Consider the following 16,770-nt stretch of genomic DNA (forward strand, 5'->3'; position numbering starts at 1 on the left):
AGCCCATTTGGCTTCCGAAACATTTGAAAACTCAGGTGTGGCTTCCCATTGGTTGCAAGAGCTTCTTGCACTCAACGGAAGCCGTGTCTCACGTTCAGGTTCCAAAAAAAGTTTGAAAACGGAAGCATTTACTTCTAGGTTTTCAGCGTTCGAGAACCGAAACGTATGACAACGGAAGCATTCGGGAACTGAGGTTCCCCTGTATTTCTAAACCTACCCACTAGTTATTGTGGGCGTCAGATGTAACTTCCAACGTGGGATATTCTGAATGCTGATAAAAATTCTCATTTCCATTGCCAGTTGTTTTGAAACCAGCAGACCCCTTTCAGATTAGCCCATCCAAAATCCCCAAGACACCAGTCATGTTCAGACATTTTCCACCAATTTCTGCTAGCTGTGCTCTTCATGGTGCTGATGCCTCAAAATCAAGATGCCATTCAAGATTTATTAGATGAAAATTGCTCTTTTTATATAAGCATGTTAAAAAGTACTATATAACTCTTATTTGATTGTTCTAACCATAGTTTATACACCCACATAGTTTCTGCCAAGGTAGATTTTAGTTCACATGTTTAGTTAGATTTGAGAAGTTTGCCCTGTGTAAAATTAACAAATTAGGAAAATGATGCTTCTGTTGCATGCCACATTTAAACATATGTTACTATTTAGGGTTTTGAAAAAGTTGTCTATGCACCAGATTGGACGAAACTTCTACAGTCCTTCAGATCCAGTGGAAATTCCCCAGCACAAGTGAGTTGGTTGCCCCCATCTTGTAATTACCGTATTTTTCGCTCTATAAGACGCACCAGACCACAAGATGCACCTAGTTTTTGGAGGAGGAAAACAAGGGGAAGAATATTCTGAATCTCAGAAGCCAGAACAGCAAGAGGGATTGCTGCGCAGTGAAATCCCCTCTTGCTTCTGGGATAGCTGCGCAGCCTGCACTCGCTCCATAAGACACACACACATTTCCCCTTACTTTTTAGGAGGGAAAAAGTGAGTCCTATAGAGCAAAAAATACAGTACATAATTGAATCTCTTATTGGTAGATTGATTGTATGGCAATATGTTTTATGTGCAGCCCAATCCTATCCATATTTACTCCAGATAAGTAAGTCTCATTGGATTCAGTTGGATTTGCTCCTGCGTAAGAATTGCAGCCTTAATCTTTTTGCAGCAAATGTAAGCTTCAGCTGTTAAACTATGTCCAAATATAGAACTTTGCTTTTATATACCACCATGATTAAAATGTAATTCTAGTTTCATTCCTGCATATACATGCCATGCCTTTGAACCAGAGGGTGTGCACAGTCTGGATTTATTAGATCAACCCAGATATGTCTTTGCCATCCTTTTCTTTCAGATTGACGCTTTGGCCAGGATTTGCTGTGACTATTGGACAGTTTGAGGAGAAAGTGATGCTGTGTGCAGATGTGAGCCACAAAGTCCTTCGCAATGAGAATGTCTTGGAATTTATGATGAACCTCTACGGAAGTGTGGACAACTCACGTTTCGCAGAAACATGTGAAAAGGAACTGGTGGGGCTTATTGTCCTTACAAGGTAATGTTTGTTATTTGGAAGTCGCTTCTTCTTTTGGAAATTTTAAGTGGGTGCCTACATTTGAATTGGCAAAATTAGCAAAGATTCAGTTGATATACACTCAGAACTTTTAAGAGCTCCCTGTATGAATCCTATTTCCTGTAAGTTAACAGATTGTTGGGTTCTAGTCAGATAGGGTGGATTTCCCGAACCTGTGGCCCTCTGGATGTTGTTGGGTGATATTTGGATTATGTTGTCACCATTGGCTACATTGGCTAGGGCTGGTAGAAAGTTTTGTTCAAAACAGCATGAGGGCACCTGGATGGGGAAAGAACAGACAAATCCTCATGCATAATCATTGCTTCCCTTCTGTGAAAAGAAAAATTGCAACTTGTCCCCAGGCCCACTGAAGGGCAACTGCAATATTGCATGAATTCACAGATCCCATATTACACCATGTATATGAGTAGGTCAAGCTTTCCTTTTAGTGCAAGTCATCTCTGGTGTGCCTGCCATTGGTGCTGAATCTTAGTGAAGCAGTGAATTCTGCTGGATCATTTTGGGTCTATGACAGAGCAGAATAATATTTTGAAATGCACTTTATAATATTTATAATATTTTGAAATGCATTATAATGTGCACTTAATCATTTCAGATACAACAACAAGACCTATAGAATCGATGATATTGAGTGGACCGTGAAGCCAACAGATGTATTTCAGAAAAGTGACGGCACTCAGATCTCTTATGTAGATTACTACAAACAGGTAAATAAGAAGCAGGGTGATGCAGCAGGGCTAAACTCTTTTCATTGATACAAAATGGCTGTTAAGTGAAGGGTGGAATTTCACTGGTGAAATACAGGAAAGAGTTGATGCAAAATGGATATGGAATAATGTCATTAGGAATGCAAAATACTGTACTCAAATTCAGTTGGACCTCCCATTTTGCCTTGTGCTGTGTATGTCTTGCCAATAAGTACCATGGGCACAGAATAAGAACAATTTGCCTACCTCTTGTTTTAAATTTCCCTGAACAGCAGTATGATGCAGTCCTGACTGACCTAAATCAACCCATGCTCGTAAGCCAGCTGAAGAGTAAGGGCAGGAGCACTGTTGGACCTCGTGTGGCCCACCTTATCCCTGAACTCTGCTACTTGACAGGTAAACAACAGGTGATCTGGCCCATTAGAGCAACTTTGTGAACTTAGAGAAAACAGTCTGAACTTGTCTTCATTCAGTCCTCCAGTATTCAGGGCTTACAGATCTGGCTTATAGTCACATCGACTTCGGAGAAATTGGATGTTTTCAATTGTGGCAAGCAGAATCTGGAATACCCATTGCATGAGGATGGACTGTTATGACTAAGTACATTCTTTGCATGCAAAAAGTTCCAAGTTTAATTCCTGGCATCTGCAGCTAAAGCAGAGAAAGCCCATCAGTTGTTGTTGATCTACAGCTTCCATCATCCCTGACCAGTGGCCATGCTGACTGGGACTGGTGAGAATTGGAGTCTTCTGGAAGGCCACAGCTTCCTTACTCCTGGCATAAATGTTAAAAAGCATGAAGAAGATAAAGTATGGTGGAGTGTTGTGAGAGTAGGCTGGGATGTTGAGAAGTAGCATTGTTTGCAGTATTAAGAAAACACATAATTTATCTGTGTAGCCTTCTCCACTTCTTTGGCAGTCCTTTATTTGACACACAAGTGTAGGCACCAACCGTCAACATTTGACAGTGCATATTCTAAGTACAGAGTGGGGTGGGTTTTTTGTTGTTGCTTACTTTAGTTTTGCATTTGACACGCATTAAAACATGCACTTACTCTTTCCCACTGCACTCTGAAGTGATGACATGTGTTGACTCTGAATGCATAGAACTGCTCTTAGATGTTCTATCTACACATCATTGCAAGGCAGTGCAAATGTTAGTACATCGTGATTGAAGGCTTGCTGGATGAAGTGAGATATGAGATACTCTTGCACTTCTCTACCTGGCTTTCAGTCATGCCTCCTACCTTGCTTTTGGGTACCAACTTTCCCCCCCATGGGCCCAAGACTGATTTCCTGATACAAATTGTTTGTTAGGCTTGAGCAACCGTGCGACTTCTGACTTCCGTTTGATGAAAGATTTAGCCCAAGAAACTCACTTGGCCCCAGACCGCAGGCACCAACGACTGTCTAGACTAGCCGACAACATTCAAAGGTAATTCTACTGGATCTGATGGACTGTATAAGTTTCATCCAATTTGGTGCATAGATAATTTTTCAAAACCTTAAACAGGTTTCGACAAGATCTGTTTCATGACTCTTGCTGCGTCTGCCATGCTTAGACTTGGAGACTGCTTCAAGTATAGCTGCCCAAAGTGTGATACAGGCAGTGTAATATTTGTGTGCGTGATCTCTGTGTGATGTGATCTACAGGAAAATTGACGGACTGTTTACGGACTGGATCTGGTTTGTGTTGAAGCTGGAAGCTGTTCCATATTTTTCACTCTTACGGACAAAAAATAATGCTTTCAAGTTATAGAAAATGGACATATTCTGCACTTTAATATTTATTACATTTCTCTTTTTGGATTTTGTATGCAACTTATGTGTGTTTTTATGTATTTATTAGTTATGGTAGGCCTGAGCACATATGTTCCATAGTACTTCAGCCCTTACTGTTAAATGGCACCTTTGACCACTTATAAGGCATAAGGCAGAATATACATATATACCCCACAGTTTGCATAGGCATGCATATATAGAGAGGATTGCAGCCTTAGGTGTTTGTGCTGTTTATTCTGTGCCTGCAACCCCTAGATGGAGTTAAAGTACCATAGCTGGTTATTACAAAGACTAAGAGTATTTCCCCCTTTAAACTTCCTGAAACATTCATGGATGGTTTCTACAAATAAGTCATTGACACTGTACAGCCTTCTGTGTGGAAAGGACTTGCTACATTTCTGTGTTGTTGTTTTTTAAAAAAACAAAAACCCCACATTTTTAGAATTATTCTGTATCAGCTAATTTATGCTTTTTCTTTCATTCATTGCTTTCACCTTCAACTGATATTGTTAGCTGTGTTATGACAATACTGGCTTGGTTAAGCTCCAATAAGTTCATTCAGCTGTATGTTTTGATGAAGAGAATGTGGTGCTGGTGGGAGACAATGAACTTGGTCTTGAGGTCTTACTGCTGTGAATCCCTTCATCATAGACTCAGGTTGTATATATGTAAATAAACCGTATACCCTAAAGACACCACAGTATCTGTTGTACCTTGTTCCAAAAGAAACACGAAGCCTAGGTCAGTGCCTGGAACCCCTAAAATATTGTACCGCTTGGAAATTGGGATGGCACGCAACAATATAAATTTCTGCTTTGCCTTTATTTACACTGTAAAAACTATATACAAGCATACATAACATTGGGATGCACATTTTATTGCAGAAACAAAGATGCACGTTTAGAATTGGAGAGCTGGGGGCTGAAGCTTGGGTGTCAGGCTTCCTTGACTGGCCGTGTGGTCACCTCAGAAAAAATCCTCATGCAGAATGAAGTCGTAAGTATTATAGAGACTCCATTCCGTTTTATGTCCTGGACTTGAATGTTAGAGAGACTCAAACATGATTCCAAACGTTGCCTTTGGCTGTTAGAATAGTTCCTGTGCACAGCGGCATTTGTCTATGGGTGTGAGTCCTTGGAGTGAGATTCTGAACTTCTGTACAATTTAAGGTCATTTGAAGTTCCCGTTAGTTGACAGTTTATACATAAGCTTTCTCCCTCAAATTGCTGGGGTCATTTGCATTTCTTTTTCTTCTTGCAGTGCATGCCAATGAATGCCAATGACTGGTTCAGAGATATGCGTAATATGAAGATGATAGGAGTGGCACATCTGCAGAGCTGGATACTGTTGTGCAGCAGCAGAAACTCGGAGCTTGCACATAGTCTCATGAACTGTTTGAGACGAGTGGGAGGTCCCATGGGATTCCACATTGAATATCCAAAAGTGTGAGAGAGATTCTTATAACAAACCTTGTTTTCTTCTTTACCTCACTCCTTTTCATACATTGTGGGTTTGTGAATTTTAATGGGCGCGTGTGTAAGATACTTTTAAGTGTGCATATCCAAAAATGCAAAGTCTGTAAATGTGACAGTGATGCATTTGCAAACTCATTGGGGAACGAGTGTTGACTTTTTGTTCACTATCTAAAGGTAAAGGTACCCCTGCCCGTACGGGCCAGTCTTGACAGACTCTAGGGTTGTGCGCCCATCTCACTCAAGAGGCCAGGGGCCAGCGCTGTCCGAAGACACTTCCGGGTCACGTGGCCAGCATGACATCGCTGCTCTGGTGAGCCAGAGCCGCTCACGGAAACGCCATTTACCTTCCCCCTAGAAAGCGGTCCCTATTTATCTACTTGCACCCGAGGGTGCTTTCGAACTGCTAGGTTGGCAGGCGCTGGGACCGAACGACGGGAGCGCACCCCGCCACGGGGATTCGAACCGCCGACCTTTTGATCGGCAAGCCCTAGGCGCTGAGGCTTTTACCCACAGCGCCACCCGCGTTCACTATCTAAGGCAGAGGTTTTCAACCTTTTTGAGTCCACGGCTCCCTTGACCAACTACATTCTTTCTGCAGCACCCCTGTGGAACTCAAGAGCCAGTTCTGTCACCCCTTGCCTGCAGAGCTGGCAGCCCCCCACCCTTTTTCGAACACCCTCCCTTGTGGAGTGTTCTCCTCTCCCCTCTCCTTGCCACTCTGAGGTCCATTCCTTGGTCTCTGGGCTGCCCCACCCCACCCCAAAGAGAGGTGTCTCCTCATACTGCCCCACAAGGGCCCCCAACGAAGACTGGCCAAAGTTGAATGTGCCTTGGGAGGCAGCAATGACAGCAGGCCTGCATGGAGGAAAGGCTAGCCATCAGCACTGGGCCCTCAGCTCCCAGGTAGGCCTTGCACACAGCAAGCACAAGAAGAGCCAGCGCAGTGACTGCCTGCCAGGCCTCCCACTTGTCTGTCCATTCCCAACAGCAAGGGCTGGTGGACTGGCTAGCTGGACTCTCTCGCCTGCTTGCTTGCTTACTCCAAGGCCGCCTCAACTCCTGGCAACCAGCACCCCTGGCCAGCCCCAGAGGCAACATTTGCCTGGGAAGCTTGTAGCCAGGGTTGCTGCAACAAACAGCTTTCGGGAGGCAGAAACATGAGAGGGCATCAGAGGAGGGAAGGAAGGAAAGAGGGACAGAGGCCATTGTTGCCTGCGGCACCCCTGACCATCATTCAAGGCACCCCATGGTGCCATGGCACACTGGCTGGAAAATCACTGATCTAAGGAACTCTTGGAGGCAGGCCCCTAGGTTTGCTGCTGCATAAGGTATGTACAGCAAACAGCAGTGTGCTTCCCTTTTGTCCTGTGTATATCAAGCACGCTAAGGATGGATAGCGGGCGACCTTTGAGTATGTGGTGGCAGTTTGAAATTGCCATGTATGGTGGTTCCTTACTATTTTTGTTTTATTTCATAAAATGTAGACACTGTTTAATTGGTTTCTTTTTTTTACAAACACCTCAAAGCAGTGTACAAAAAGATAAAACAACAAAAACAAGTAGCAGTTCAGTCATGTGCTACTAACAGCACATGCAGGATTGAGCTTATCGCACCGGGTAGCGCAGAACCACATTATTTGTGGTATATGGAAAGCTTCATTCTCTGCAAGGCTGGCTGGATGTCAGCTAGTAGTCAGCATGAGTATAGAACTTGGTGGGAGGCATTGAAAACCGCTGGCTTTTGTATAACCTTCCTCCTTGCTAATTTTTTATGTTGAAGTTCTTCAATATTTGTGTGCTAATTTAATCAACCTTGATTGCCCATATCTCATATATCTCTAACTCTGGCCATGGTTTGTTGGTCCATGTTAAATAGTGGGATTTCAGGCAAATGAGGACCTTCAAGTCATAAAAACTAAATCCCCACTTCACTACTTTTCTGCCTGTGCATATTACATCAATTAAGGTCATGAGTAGTAGCTGATTCACGCAATTTATAACTGGTGAAGTCAACCCAAGTTGATTTTCCAGTAGAAATTCACACACAGATGGGTTTTGCAAATATTAACTTTTTGAAGCATTCCACATTTACATACCCACTTTATGTTGACTTTGCTATAGAGATGAATCCAAGGATTGTATAGTTTTCATTTGATGTGATGGTTTATCTTTAACCAGCATATCCTACATTCCTTTGTTGGTAGGGGCTCATATGTTCTTTAGTCCAGATAAAACCTGCTGTCCGTGAACAGATTTTGCATGGTTTGCTCTGAAACTTTAAAGACGGGCATTCACACAGGGCTTGTATTGATCTTTGCAACTCCATAACTTAATATGCTTTGTCTCTCCCCGTCTCTCCTTTTTATTGAGTGGCTCCAGTCCTAGAATATGTCAGAATCCTGGCAGGGTAATCTAGCCAGCACGAGCTGGCAACAGTACCAAAGCTCCACCAGCTGCGAGGGGTCGGTCTGTAATTATGCTCTGGCAATATCTCTATAGTTAGGCTTTCTCCTGCTCTTGGCAGACTTCATTGGGGGCAAGAGGGTTGGCACAAAAATCCCTTGCATTGGCTTCATGTCTGATTTTCTTACTGAAGTGGGAAAGTAATGACTGATCATGAATGAAGTGGTTTTAGACTGAAATAGGCATGCTTATAACAGTGTAATTGAAAGCATAGTGTCTCTGAAGTAAGTTCCACTGAATTCAGCCAGGCTTCCTCTTGTAATTGTATTGGGGGCAATAGTCTTAAGGAGGATTCCCCCCTTACCATATTTTGTTTGCAAACATCACAGAGTAGTGGAGAAAAGTATTTGTTGAATCAACCCTATACTGGACGTCAGAAAAGGGGTAGGGATGGAACGGGGTGTTTTCAGGCTTTTTCATTGGGTATTCCAATTATACACGATTTCATGTAAGTATGCATAAATGGGGAGTTGCCTGTATTACTATCCTGGGGTGTGTGTGTATGTGTATAAATCACAACTTCATGATGTTTTACTTGGGCTCATATATAAAACGTAATTCTATTTTCATGGATCATCCTTCCTCTTCCCACCACTGTAATTTTGTGCATTATTAATCTCTCCTGAACTGCTGATGAATTCTGTCCTGGGTTTGATATCATTTTCCAAGAAGCCGGTGGAATGCTGTGTTCTAAGAGATGTCCTTTAGACTGCCAATTACAGTGTTAGCATTTCTAATGTTCCCCATTGCTTTCTGATCTTTGTCTGCAGCATACCAGTGCAGGAGAACCCCTCAGCGTTTATTCGAGCTCTGCAACAGTATGTGAATCCTGAGTTACAGCTGGTGCGTATGCATATTTGAGTTGCTTTTCAAATGTGTTTGAAGAGAGGCATGTATGTTGCCTGCTGATGTTCAAGGTGGCTGGAAGGAAGCTATTGGAAATTGGTCCTTCTGGAGAAGGCAGCGCAATAGGCTGCTTTGTATGATGATGATTTTTGTATGGTACAATTTCTTTTCCTGTTCACCTTGACTGCATATATGTGATACATTACTTCTCCCAGATAATCTTGAAATCCATAATTTATCCCTCACAGAGCTACAATTCCCAGCACTCTTAACAAACTACAGCTCTCAGGATCCGGGGGTGGAGGAAGTCTTGTGTTTTAAGATTATGGTGTGTATGCAGACTTTGTCAGCATTTGTCCTGGTATCCTAGTATTGAGAGAGCTTCCTCCTCACCCTCTGCCCTAGTTCTCAACCACAACTTTGCCAATTATACCAAAGTTATCAAGGACTATTGTTTGTAATCCACTGCGTTTGAAATCCAAAAAATTGCAGTGGAGGGTTTCAGAATTCTTGCCACTCCATACTGCATCAAATTTAAAGGGTTACTATTAGTGCAACTTTACTATTATTATTTAGCTCTTAGCTATGCCTTCAGGTTGGGTAAACGGGGGGGGGGGGGGTTAGTTTGTAATTTTTCTATTTTCAAAATGTAACTCAATTAGAAGTTTTGGGTGGCTCTTGCAGCTAACCACTCTGCTTTGGGCAGCTTTTCCTGATTTGGAAACTCGTTTTCAATTAATCTTACTTTTGTACTACATGTTACATGTAAGAAAATCCTGACAACCTACTTCTGGTGGCTTAAAGGCATCCTTGGGGTGGTGCAATTGGCAGCTGGAAAGCAGGGAGTCACGCCTTTCTTTCACCAACCTTTTCTGCTTCGATCGCCACTTTCTCTCCTCCTTCAGGAGAGTTCCAGCTGTGTAATGCTGAATCAAGGATTGAGCAAGCCTGGCTTGTGAGCAAACCTCAGGGACTGAATCTGCTTGTCTGTTGTGCCACTTTTAGGTACTGTGTGTGTTGCCTTCCAACAAGAAGGACTGTTACGATGCTGTGAAGAAGTTCTTAAGTCTTGAGCGGCCCATCCCTAGCCAGTGTGTGCTTGCTCGCACCCTGAGCAAGCAAGGGATGATGATGAGCGTAGCCACAAAAATTGCAATGCAGATCACCTGTAAGCTTGGAGGGTCACCATGGGCAGTTGAGATACCAGTAAGTAGTTTTGTTGACATCCACCCCCACACTGCCACTTCCAGACAAAGCAGGCCTTTATCATGCTGATGTACTACCTCAACCAGAATCAAAGGTTGTATGCCACTGAGTACCAGGTGTGTGGGGATCACAAGTGAGGAAAGTGCTATTGCACTCAAGTCCTGCTTGCAGTCCTTCCATCCTGGCATCTGGTTGGCCCCTGTGAGAACAGGTAAGGTAAAGGGACCCCTGACCATTAGGTCCAGTCGTGGCCGACTCTGGGGTTGCGGCGTTCATCTCGCTTTATTGGCCGAGGGAGCTGGCGTACAGCTTCCGGGTCATATGGCCAGTATGACTAAGACGCTTCTGGCGAACCAGAGCAACGCACGGAAACGCCTTTTACCTTCCCGCCGGAGTGGTACCTATTTAGCTACTTGCACTTTGACGTGCTTTCGAACTGCTAGGTTGGCAGGAGCAGGGACCAAGCAACGGGACCTCACCCCGTTGCGGGGATTCGAACCACCAACCTTCTGATCGGCAAGTCCTAGGCTCTGTGGTTTAACCCAAAGCGCCACCCGTGTCGCATATAAGAACAGGATGCAGGAGTAAATGGGCCTTTGGTCTGATCCGGCATGGTGGTTCTAATGTATGCCACCTCTGATTCTATCTGCTGTTTACTCAACAGCTGAAGTCTGTCATGGTGGTCGGCATTGATGTCAACAAAGATGCTTTGACCAAAGGAAGCTCAGTTATTGGATTTGTGACCAGCTCTAATTTACAACTGACTAGGTAAGATTCTTGATTCACTAGCTCAACACTTCTCAGGGGATTGTCACTGCAGTGGAAGCTCAGTAACTATGTAATGTGAAGGTGCAGTTCCCATGTACTTGTCAGCTGTTCTGTTGATGCACTGTGTGGGCATGAATGCTGATCTTTCGGATATTTCAGTATTTCCCATGGGAAATGGGAACAAAGCATGGGCATTTGTATCACAAGTATCTGGAGCTACGTCTCTCAAATCAATTTCCTGTAAGACAAGTAAACATGATAGGGTTCAGCAGCTGCTGGCCCCCCCCCCCCAACCTATTTATGGTTTCTCTTGGTGATGTAGGAGTGTACAGAACCTCCGTGAAGGCAATAGAGGACTCCGAATAGAGTTTAATAAGCCTGTGCTGCTATGACCTCAAAACAAATTTTATTTCCTTTTATGTCCAGGTGGTATTCTCGTTGCATGCTGCAAAATTCAGGATCAAACATTGCAGATTGTTTAAAGGTCTGCATGAAAGGTAGGGGTGCTGCTGTATAAATTAGTGAAATATACTTAATGGTTCAACATTTATTTCTTGAGGTGGGGGAGTAGATGATCCTTCATGTATCTGGGTCCCAAACTAAAAGTAAACAGCAGCAACACCTTGAACTGGATTCAGAAACTGACTGGAAGGCACTGTACTTGTACATCAAGCCCATACAATTTGTGTGGTCTGCCAAATTATGCACAGTCCTTGGGCTGTACATGAAGGCCTGTAACAGTAGGCTGAACCCTGCTGCCAACACCAACCCTGCAAGGTTGCCTAATAGCTCCAGGGAGTCCTGTCCTATTCTTCTGTCTCTCTGCTGCCACGACCCTCTTAGGAGTCACCTATGGCAAGGGGCACAGGATTCCCACTGCCTAACAGTGGCCTTCTCAGGAGTAGGGAAATAGCCAGCTGAATTCTAAGTCTCCTGCTTGGCAACTTCAGCCTGGCTCCCCTCCTGCTTCAGCAGTTTATTCAAAATGAGGGAATGAAAGAGCAAGTATGCAGATCAAAATAAAACATCATACAGTGGTACCTCTCGATGCGAATGGGATCCGTTCCAGAGCCCCGTTCGCATCCCGAACAGAACGTAAGATGCGTGCGCAGGTCGCGTTTCGCCGCTTCTGCGCATGCGCGTGACATCATTTTGACCGTCTGCGCATGCACGAGCGACGAAACCCAGAAGTAACGCGCTCCGTTACTTCCGGGTCGCTGTGGAGCACAACCCGAAAGTGTTCAACCTGAAGCGTATTTATCCCGAGGTATGATTGTACTAGGATATTAGTCTCACTGTTTTTACGGTAGGCCAAGCACTACAAAACTTATTCTCAGTGGTCATCTTTGGTGTTGATTGCATCAGGCATCAGTTGCAGGGACAAAAACTGCATCACAACACTAATATTTTAAAGAGTGTCTGACTCAAGTGGGTCTTGACTGACAGGTGGCTCTATCCAGCCAACCATAAGTCATGTCACATTCACAAGAGATTAGGGCCCTTGGCTATGTGGCCTACCAGATACTTTATTAGGCAGCAAAAATAGGGTTTGGAGGTTCTGCTAGGTTGCTGTGACTATTTGGGGAAGGACTATAGATGACTCCTAGTAAACAGAACATACTTTACATGCAAAGGTCATAGGTTCAGTTGCCAGCATCTCCAGGCGGGGCTGGGAGAGATCCCCCATCTTTAAACCCTGGAAAGTCACTGCCAATCAGCACATATTGAGCTGGATATAAAATGATCTGACCATATAAGGCAACTTCCTATGGTATACTGTGTTTATCATGGTAGCTTACAAGACTTTCCTGCATTTTATTTATTTTGTTCCCACTGTTGCATACTGTCAAATAGGATTTTTAAATACTACATCAGTCTGCAAAATGTGTTTACCAGAGGAGATAATGGGATTATTGTACATATCAGGAATGGTGGAATATGTGCCCTCGAAATAATGCTGAACTCCATCTCCCATCTGCCTTGGTCATGATGAATAGTTAGGGATGATTGGCTAAGGATGATGGAGAGTCACAAGTATCATTTGTATACACCAGGGGTCAGCAACCGTTTCCAGCCGTGGGCCGGTCCACTGTCCCTCAGACCATGTGGTGGGCCGGACTATATTTCGGAAAAAAATGAACGAATTCCTATGCTCCACAAATAACCCAGAGGTGCATTTTAAATAAAAGCACACATTCTACTCTTGTAAAAACACACTGATTCCCGGACCGTCTGTGGGCCGGATTTAGAAAGCGATTGGGCCGCATCCGGCCCCCAGGCCTTAGGTTGCCTACCCTGGTATACACCGTGCAGTAGGCAGGTATCTGTTACAGCCTTTCCTGAGCAGGTGCTCACCAGAAGCTTTGGACTGAGGCTGATGGAAGTTGTAGTCCATAACACTGGAAGGGTATCGGACTGGAGAAGGCTGATCTGTTGCCCATCTCTAGTGCCATTCATTCTTGAGCAAGTAACACCAGCTTTTTAAAACAACAACTAAAAGCCTTTGTGCCTACAGATAAAAGTTCATTCATTTTTGTTTCATCTGTAGTGTCAATGTGAAGGGAAGCTTACATATGATCAGCTTGTTCCCACATGGGATCAGTTATGTAACTCCATTCTTTATTTCCTCCTTGTGGTTCTGTAGATGCTTTACGGAATTGGCAGACATGTAATGGGCAGCTGCCTGCACGCATAATAGTGTACCGTGACGGCGTTGGAGATGGGCAGCTGAAGATGGTGGTAGACTTTGAAGTCCCACAGATACTAAGTGCGCTCGATGAGTCCAGTGGTGGCTGCAGGTAAACTGATCCTGTCCTGCCTTTTGTCTTTACCAGGCAGGTACAGTGGTGCCCCGCAAGACGAATGCCTCGCAAGACGGAAAACCCGCTAGACGAAAGGGTTTTCCGTTTTGGAGGTGCTTCGCAAAACGAATTTGCTATGGGCTTGCTTCGCAAGATGAAAATGTCAGCTTATCAGCTTATCAGCTGATCAGCTGATCTAAGCTGATCTAAGCTGCTAATAGCCTTTTAGCAGCTAATCCGCTAATCCCTTAAGCCTTTACTAGCCGCTAATAGCCGCTAAACCGCTAATAGCGCTAATCTGCTAATGGGCTTGCTTCGCAAGACGAAGAGACTCGCGGAACGGATTCTTTTCGTCTTGCGAGGCACCACTGTAGTTTGAAACAATCATGGTTGCTGGAAGCAAGACTTGTTCTTTATCAGCATCTCTCATTTAGCAGTGGTGGCAAAGAATGCATGGTTAGCCCTGCATCACTGATTCACCTTTTAAAATGTCTTTCTTTTTACATCAGAAGAGCCAAACTATCAATGATTGTGGTCAGGAAGAAATGCCTTCAGCGTTTCTTCATCGAGACCAACAGAAGCCTGCAAAACCCTCCTGTTGGGACAATTATTGACACAGAGGCTACTCGACCTGAATGGCAAGTATAGATACTGGCACAACTACGAAAGCGAGGTGATGGAAAACAGCTTCAGATTGGCTGAGTAAGATGAGCTTATTAAGCAGTTTCTATCAGTTCCAAACCAGGAAGTCTTCCGCTCTTGAATACTTCTGCCCTATTTCTTTGCTTGGTTGTTCAAAGTAATAGCTATTCCAGAATGTTCTGACAGACTGGACAATTGGATAACCAGATGCTGCGTTAAATGGGAATTCTTTTTACATGATGTTACGAAGGTTCATGTTCAAGGAATCTGTAACAGGTCCCCTCAACCAGCAATGTGGGCAGAGGGTAGGGTGAGTAAACAGAGGGTGAGTAAACACCCTCTGAGTCTTGTGCCTCAGTGCCTTGTGGAAGCAAGCCAAGTCACTTGCCCAATTTCTTCTTTAAAATTTCACCTTCTAACTACAGACGGTGATCATTTCGCACAGGAGTTCTGTTTCTGGCCCCCATGCACCTCGCTGGAGTGTGTATAAGCCTGTCCCGTTCCACTCCGTTCTGCCCTCCCCCCATTCTGCCTTGTTCCAGGTCCAAAAGGACCCGTGCATTGGCAATTGCATGTCCATTGGATGTGCCTAAAATGGTTACCACCTGTAGTCTTGGTTTAATAAAGAAGAGCACAGGTCTCCATTTCAGTGATGCCCCCAAACAGTACCTTTTCTGGTCCCCAATCTTTTTGGCTTTCACCACAAGATCATACCTATATATTCTGCATTAATGCAGTATCACATTCTGGACCAGGGGTAGACAATGTAGTGCCCTTCAGATGGACAAATCACACCAGCCATCACCTTTAGTCATGCTGATAGGAGTTTAAATCCCGCAGTATCTGGAAGGTACCACATTGGCTACCCCTGACCCAGACCCATACTTGCAGTCACTAGTAGATATTGAAACTCGCGAATCATGTGCTGTGCAAGTATTTTATCTTTTATGGATATAGCAAGATAGCTTATAATTGAGAGCCAATATGATACTACAGTGGTTAGAGTGATGGACTTTAAATGGGGAGACCTGGACTCAAATCCCAATTCTCTGGGTCTCCTTAGGCCAGTCGCTCAAAACTCAGCCTAACCTAACTCTCAGATTGTTGCAGAGATATCGGTGAGATGGTTGTGGTAACCAGTAGCCATTTACAACTGCATGTGTGGAACAAATAAAATGTTAGCAGACCTAATTTAGACATGAAGCTTAATGGGACTCCCTATGGTCGTCCCATTGATTAGTTATGGGCACAGGCTGCCACCTCGCTTGAAGACTAACTTTGGCGAAAGGTGTAGCTCTGCACCCACCCTCCTGCATGTGCGGAACTGCCTCTCCATTAAAACAAATGCACAGGAGCTTGGCAGTACTCAGTGCAGAGCATGCAAAGTTTCAGATTAGGGTGGGTGTGGGAAGCCTGCAGGAACCTCCACATGTTCTTGGACTTCAGCTCGCTCCAGCTCTGGTCAGCATGATCAGTGGTCAGGGATGATGGAAATTATAACCCAGCCACAGGTTCCTCATTCCTGGATTAGGGAAAGAAACACCAAATTGCTGCTATTATTATTATTATTATTATTATTATTATTATTATTATTATTATTATTTATTTTGATGGCCAAAACTGATAGCCAGCGCAGTAGAAAAGTTTTGGTTTTAAATTGAGGAGACCTCATTTGAATCCCCACTAAGCTGTGACATTCACTGGGTGGCCAGTCACTTTCTCTCTGCCTACCCTTCTTCACAGGTTTGCTCTAACGATGAAATACTGTATAGTGGTAGGGCCAGGATGACCATGTATGGATGCGTAAAGTTGGCAGTCAGATGCCCTTGAAAAATAAGATTTCTGCTGCTTTATATGTGTCCAAAAAACATAAGCAAGCTCACTAACTTAGTATATGGTGATTATGATTAATTTGCATTTATATTCCCCCTTCCCAAAGGAGCCGTGGGTAGCAACTAATATTCGTATTATTCATATTAATAATTGCTTTTATCAATATAGTTTTTATTATCATAATAGTAGTAGTAGTATTTAGAACATATTACATAGACTGCTTCCTTCTGCTAATTCTAATGTTGCCCAACAGGTACGACTTCTTCTTAATTAGCCAACTTGCCCGCCAGGGCACTGTCAATCCCACATACTACAATGTGGTTTATGATGAGAATGGATTCAAGCCAGACCATATGCAGCGTTTTACATATAAGATGTGCCACCTGTACTACAACTGGCCTGTAAGTAACACAGTTGCATCCAGATAGTTAATTGCCTTCCTTTTCCTCCCACATGAAGTTGGGAAAGGATTGGCCTCCTTTTCAAGTAGTGCTAGTGCTCTCTTCCTCTTACATAGGATCAGCCCTGTCCAACTTGTCAAAAATGCAGTCTACCTGTTTTTGTTGCCCCTGGAATTGAGGAACAAGCAAATTATCAGGCACCTGGCAGTTGCATACACAACTGGTCAGCTGAGTCACAAATTGTTCAG

General features: G+C 43.9%; 1 protein-coding gene across 4 annotated transcripts in view; it reads left to right on the forward strand.

Annotated features, from left to right (window-relative positions):
* The window catches only part of PIWIL4 (piwi like RNA-mediated gene silencing 4), a gene marked incomplete at its 5' end in the record, with an annotated part of 36,960 nt that overhangs the window by 17,568 nt on the left and 2,622 nt on the right, over positions 1-16,770 (forward strand). For all 4 annotated transcript variants that reach the window (XM_083436253.1, XM_083436250.1, XM_083436251.1 and 1 more), the window contains 14 exons: positions 670-750; positions 1,364-1,561; positions 2,196-2,307; positions 2,580-2,703; positions 3,624-3,741; positions 4,973-5,084; positions 5,349-5,533; positions 8,796-8,868; positions 9,877-10,077; positions 10,742-10,845; positions 11,272-11,342; positions 13,490-13,643; positions 14,156-14,284; positions 16,375-16,522. In XM_083436253.1, coding sequence (XP_083292379.1) covers positions 670-750; positions 1,364-1,561; positions 2,196-2,307; positions 2,580-2,703; positions 3,624-3,741; positions 4,973-5,084; positions 5,349-5,533; positions 8,796-8,868; positions 9,877-10,077; positions 10,742-10,845; positions 11,272-11,342; positions 13,490-13,643; positions 14,156-14,284; positions 16,375-16,522 — 1,810 coding nt within the window. The remainder of the gene's footprint in view (positions 1-669; positions 751-1,363; positions 1,562-2,195; positions 2,308-2,579; positions 2,704-3,623; positions 3,742-4,972; positions 5,085-5,348; positions 5,534-8,795; positions 8,869-9,876; positions 10,078-10,741; positions 10,846-11,271; positions 11,343-13,489; positions 13,644-14,155; positions 14,285-16,374; positions 16,523-16,770) is intronic.

Source organism: Podarcis tiliguerta (assembly GCF_965153285.1).
Source record: "Podarcis tiliguerta genome assembly, chromosome: 4".
Taxonomy (NCBI): Eukaryota; Metazoa; Chordata; class Lepidosauria; order Squamata; family Lacertidae; genus Podarcis; species Podarcis tiliguerta.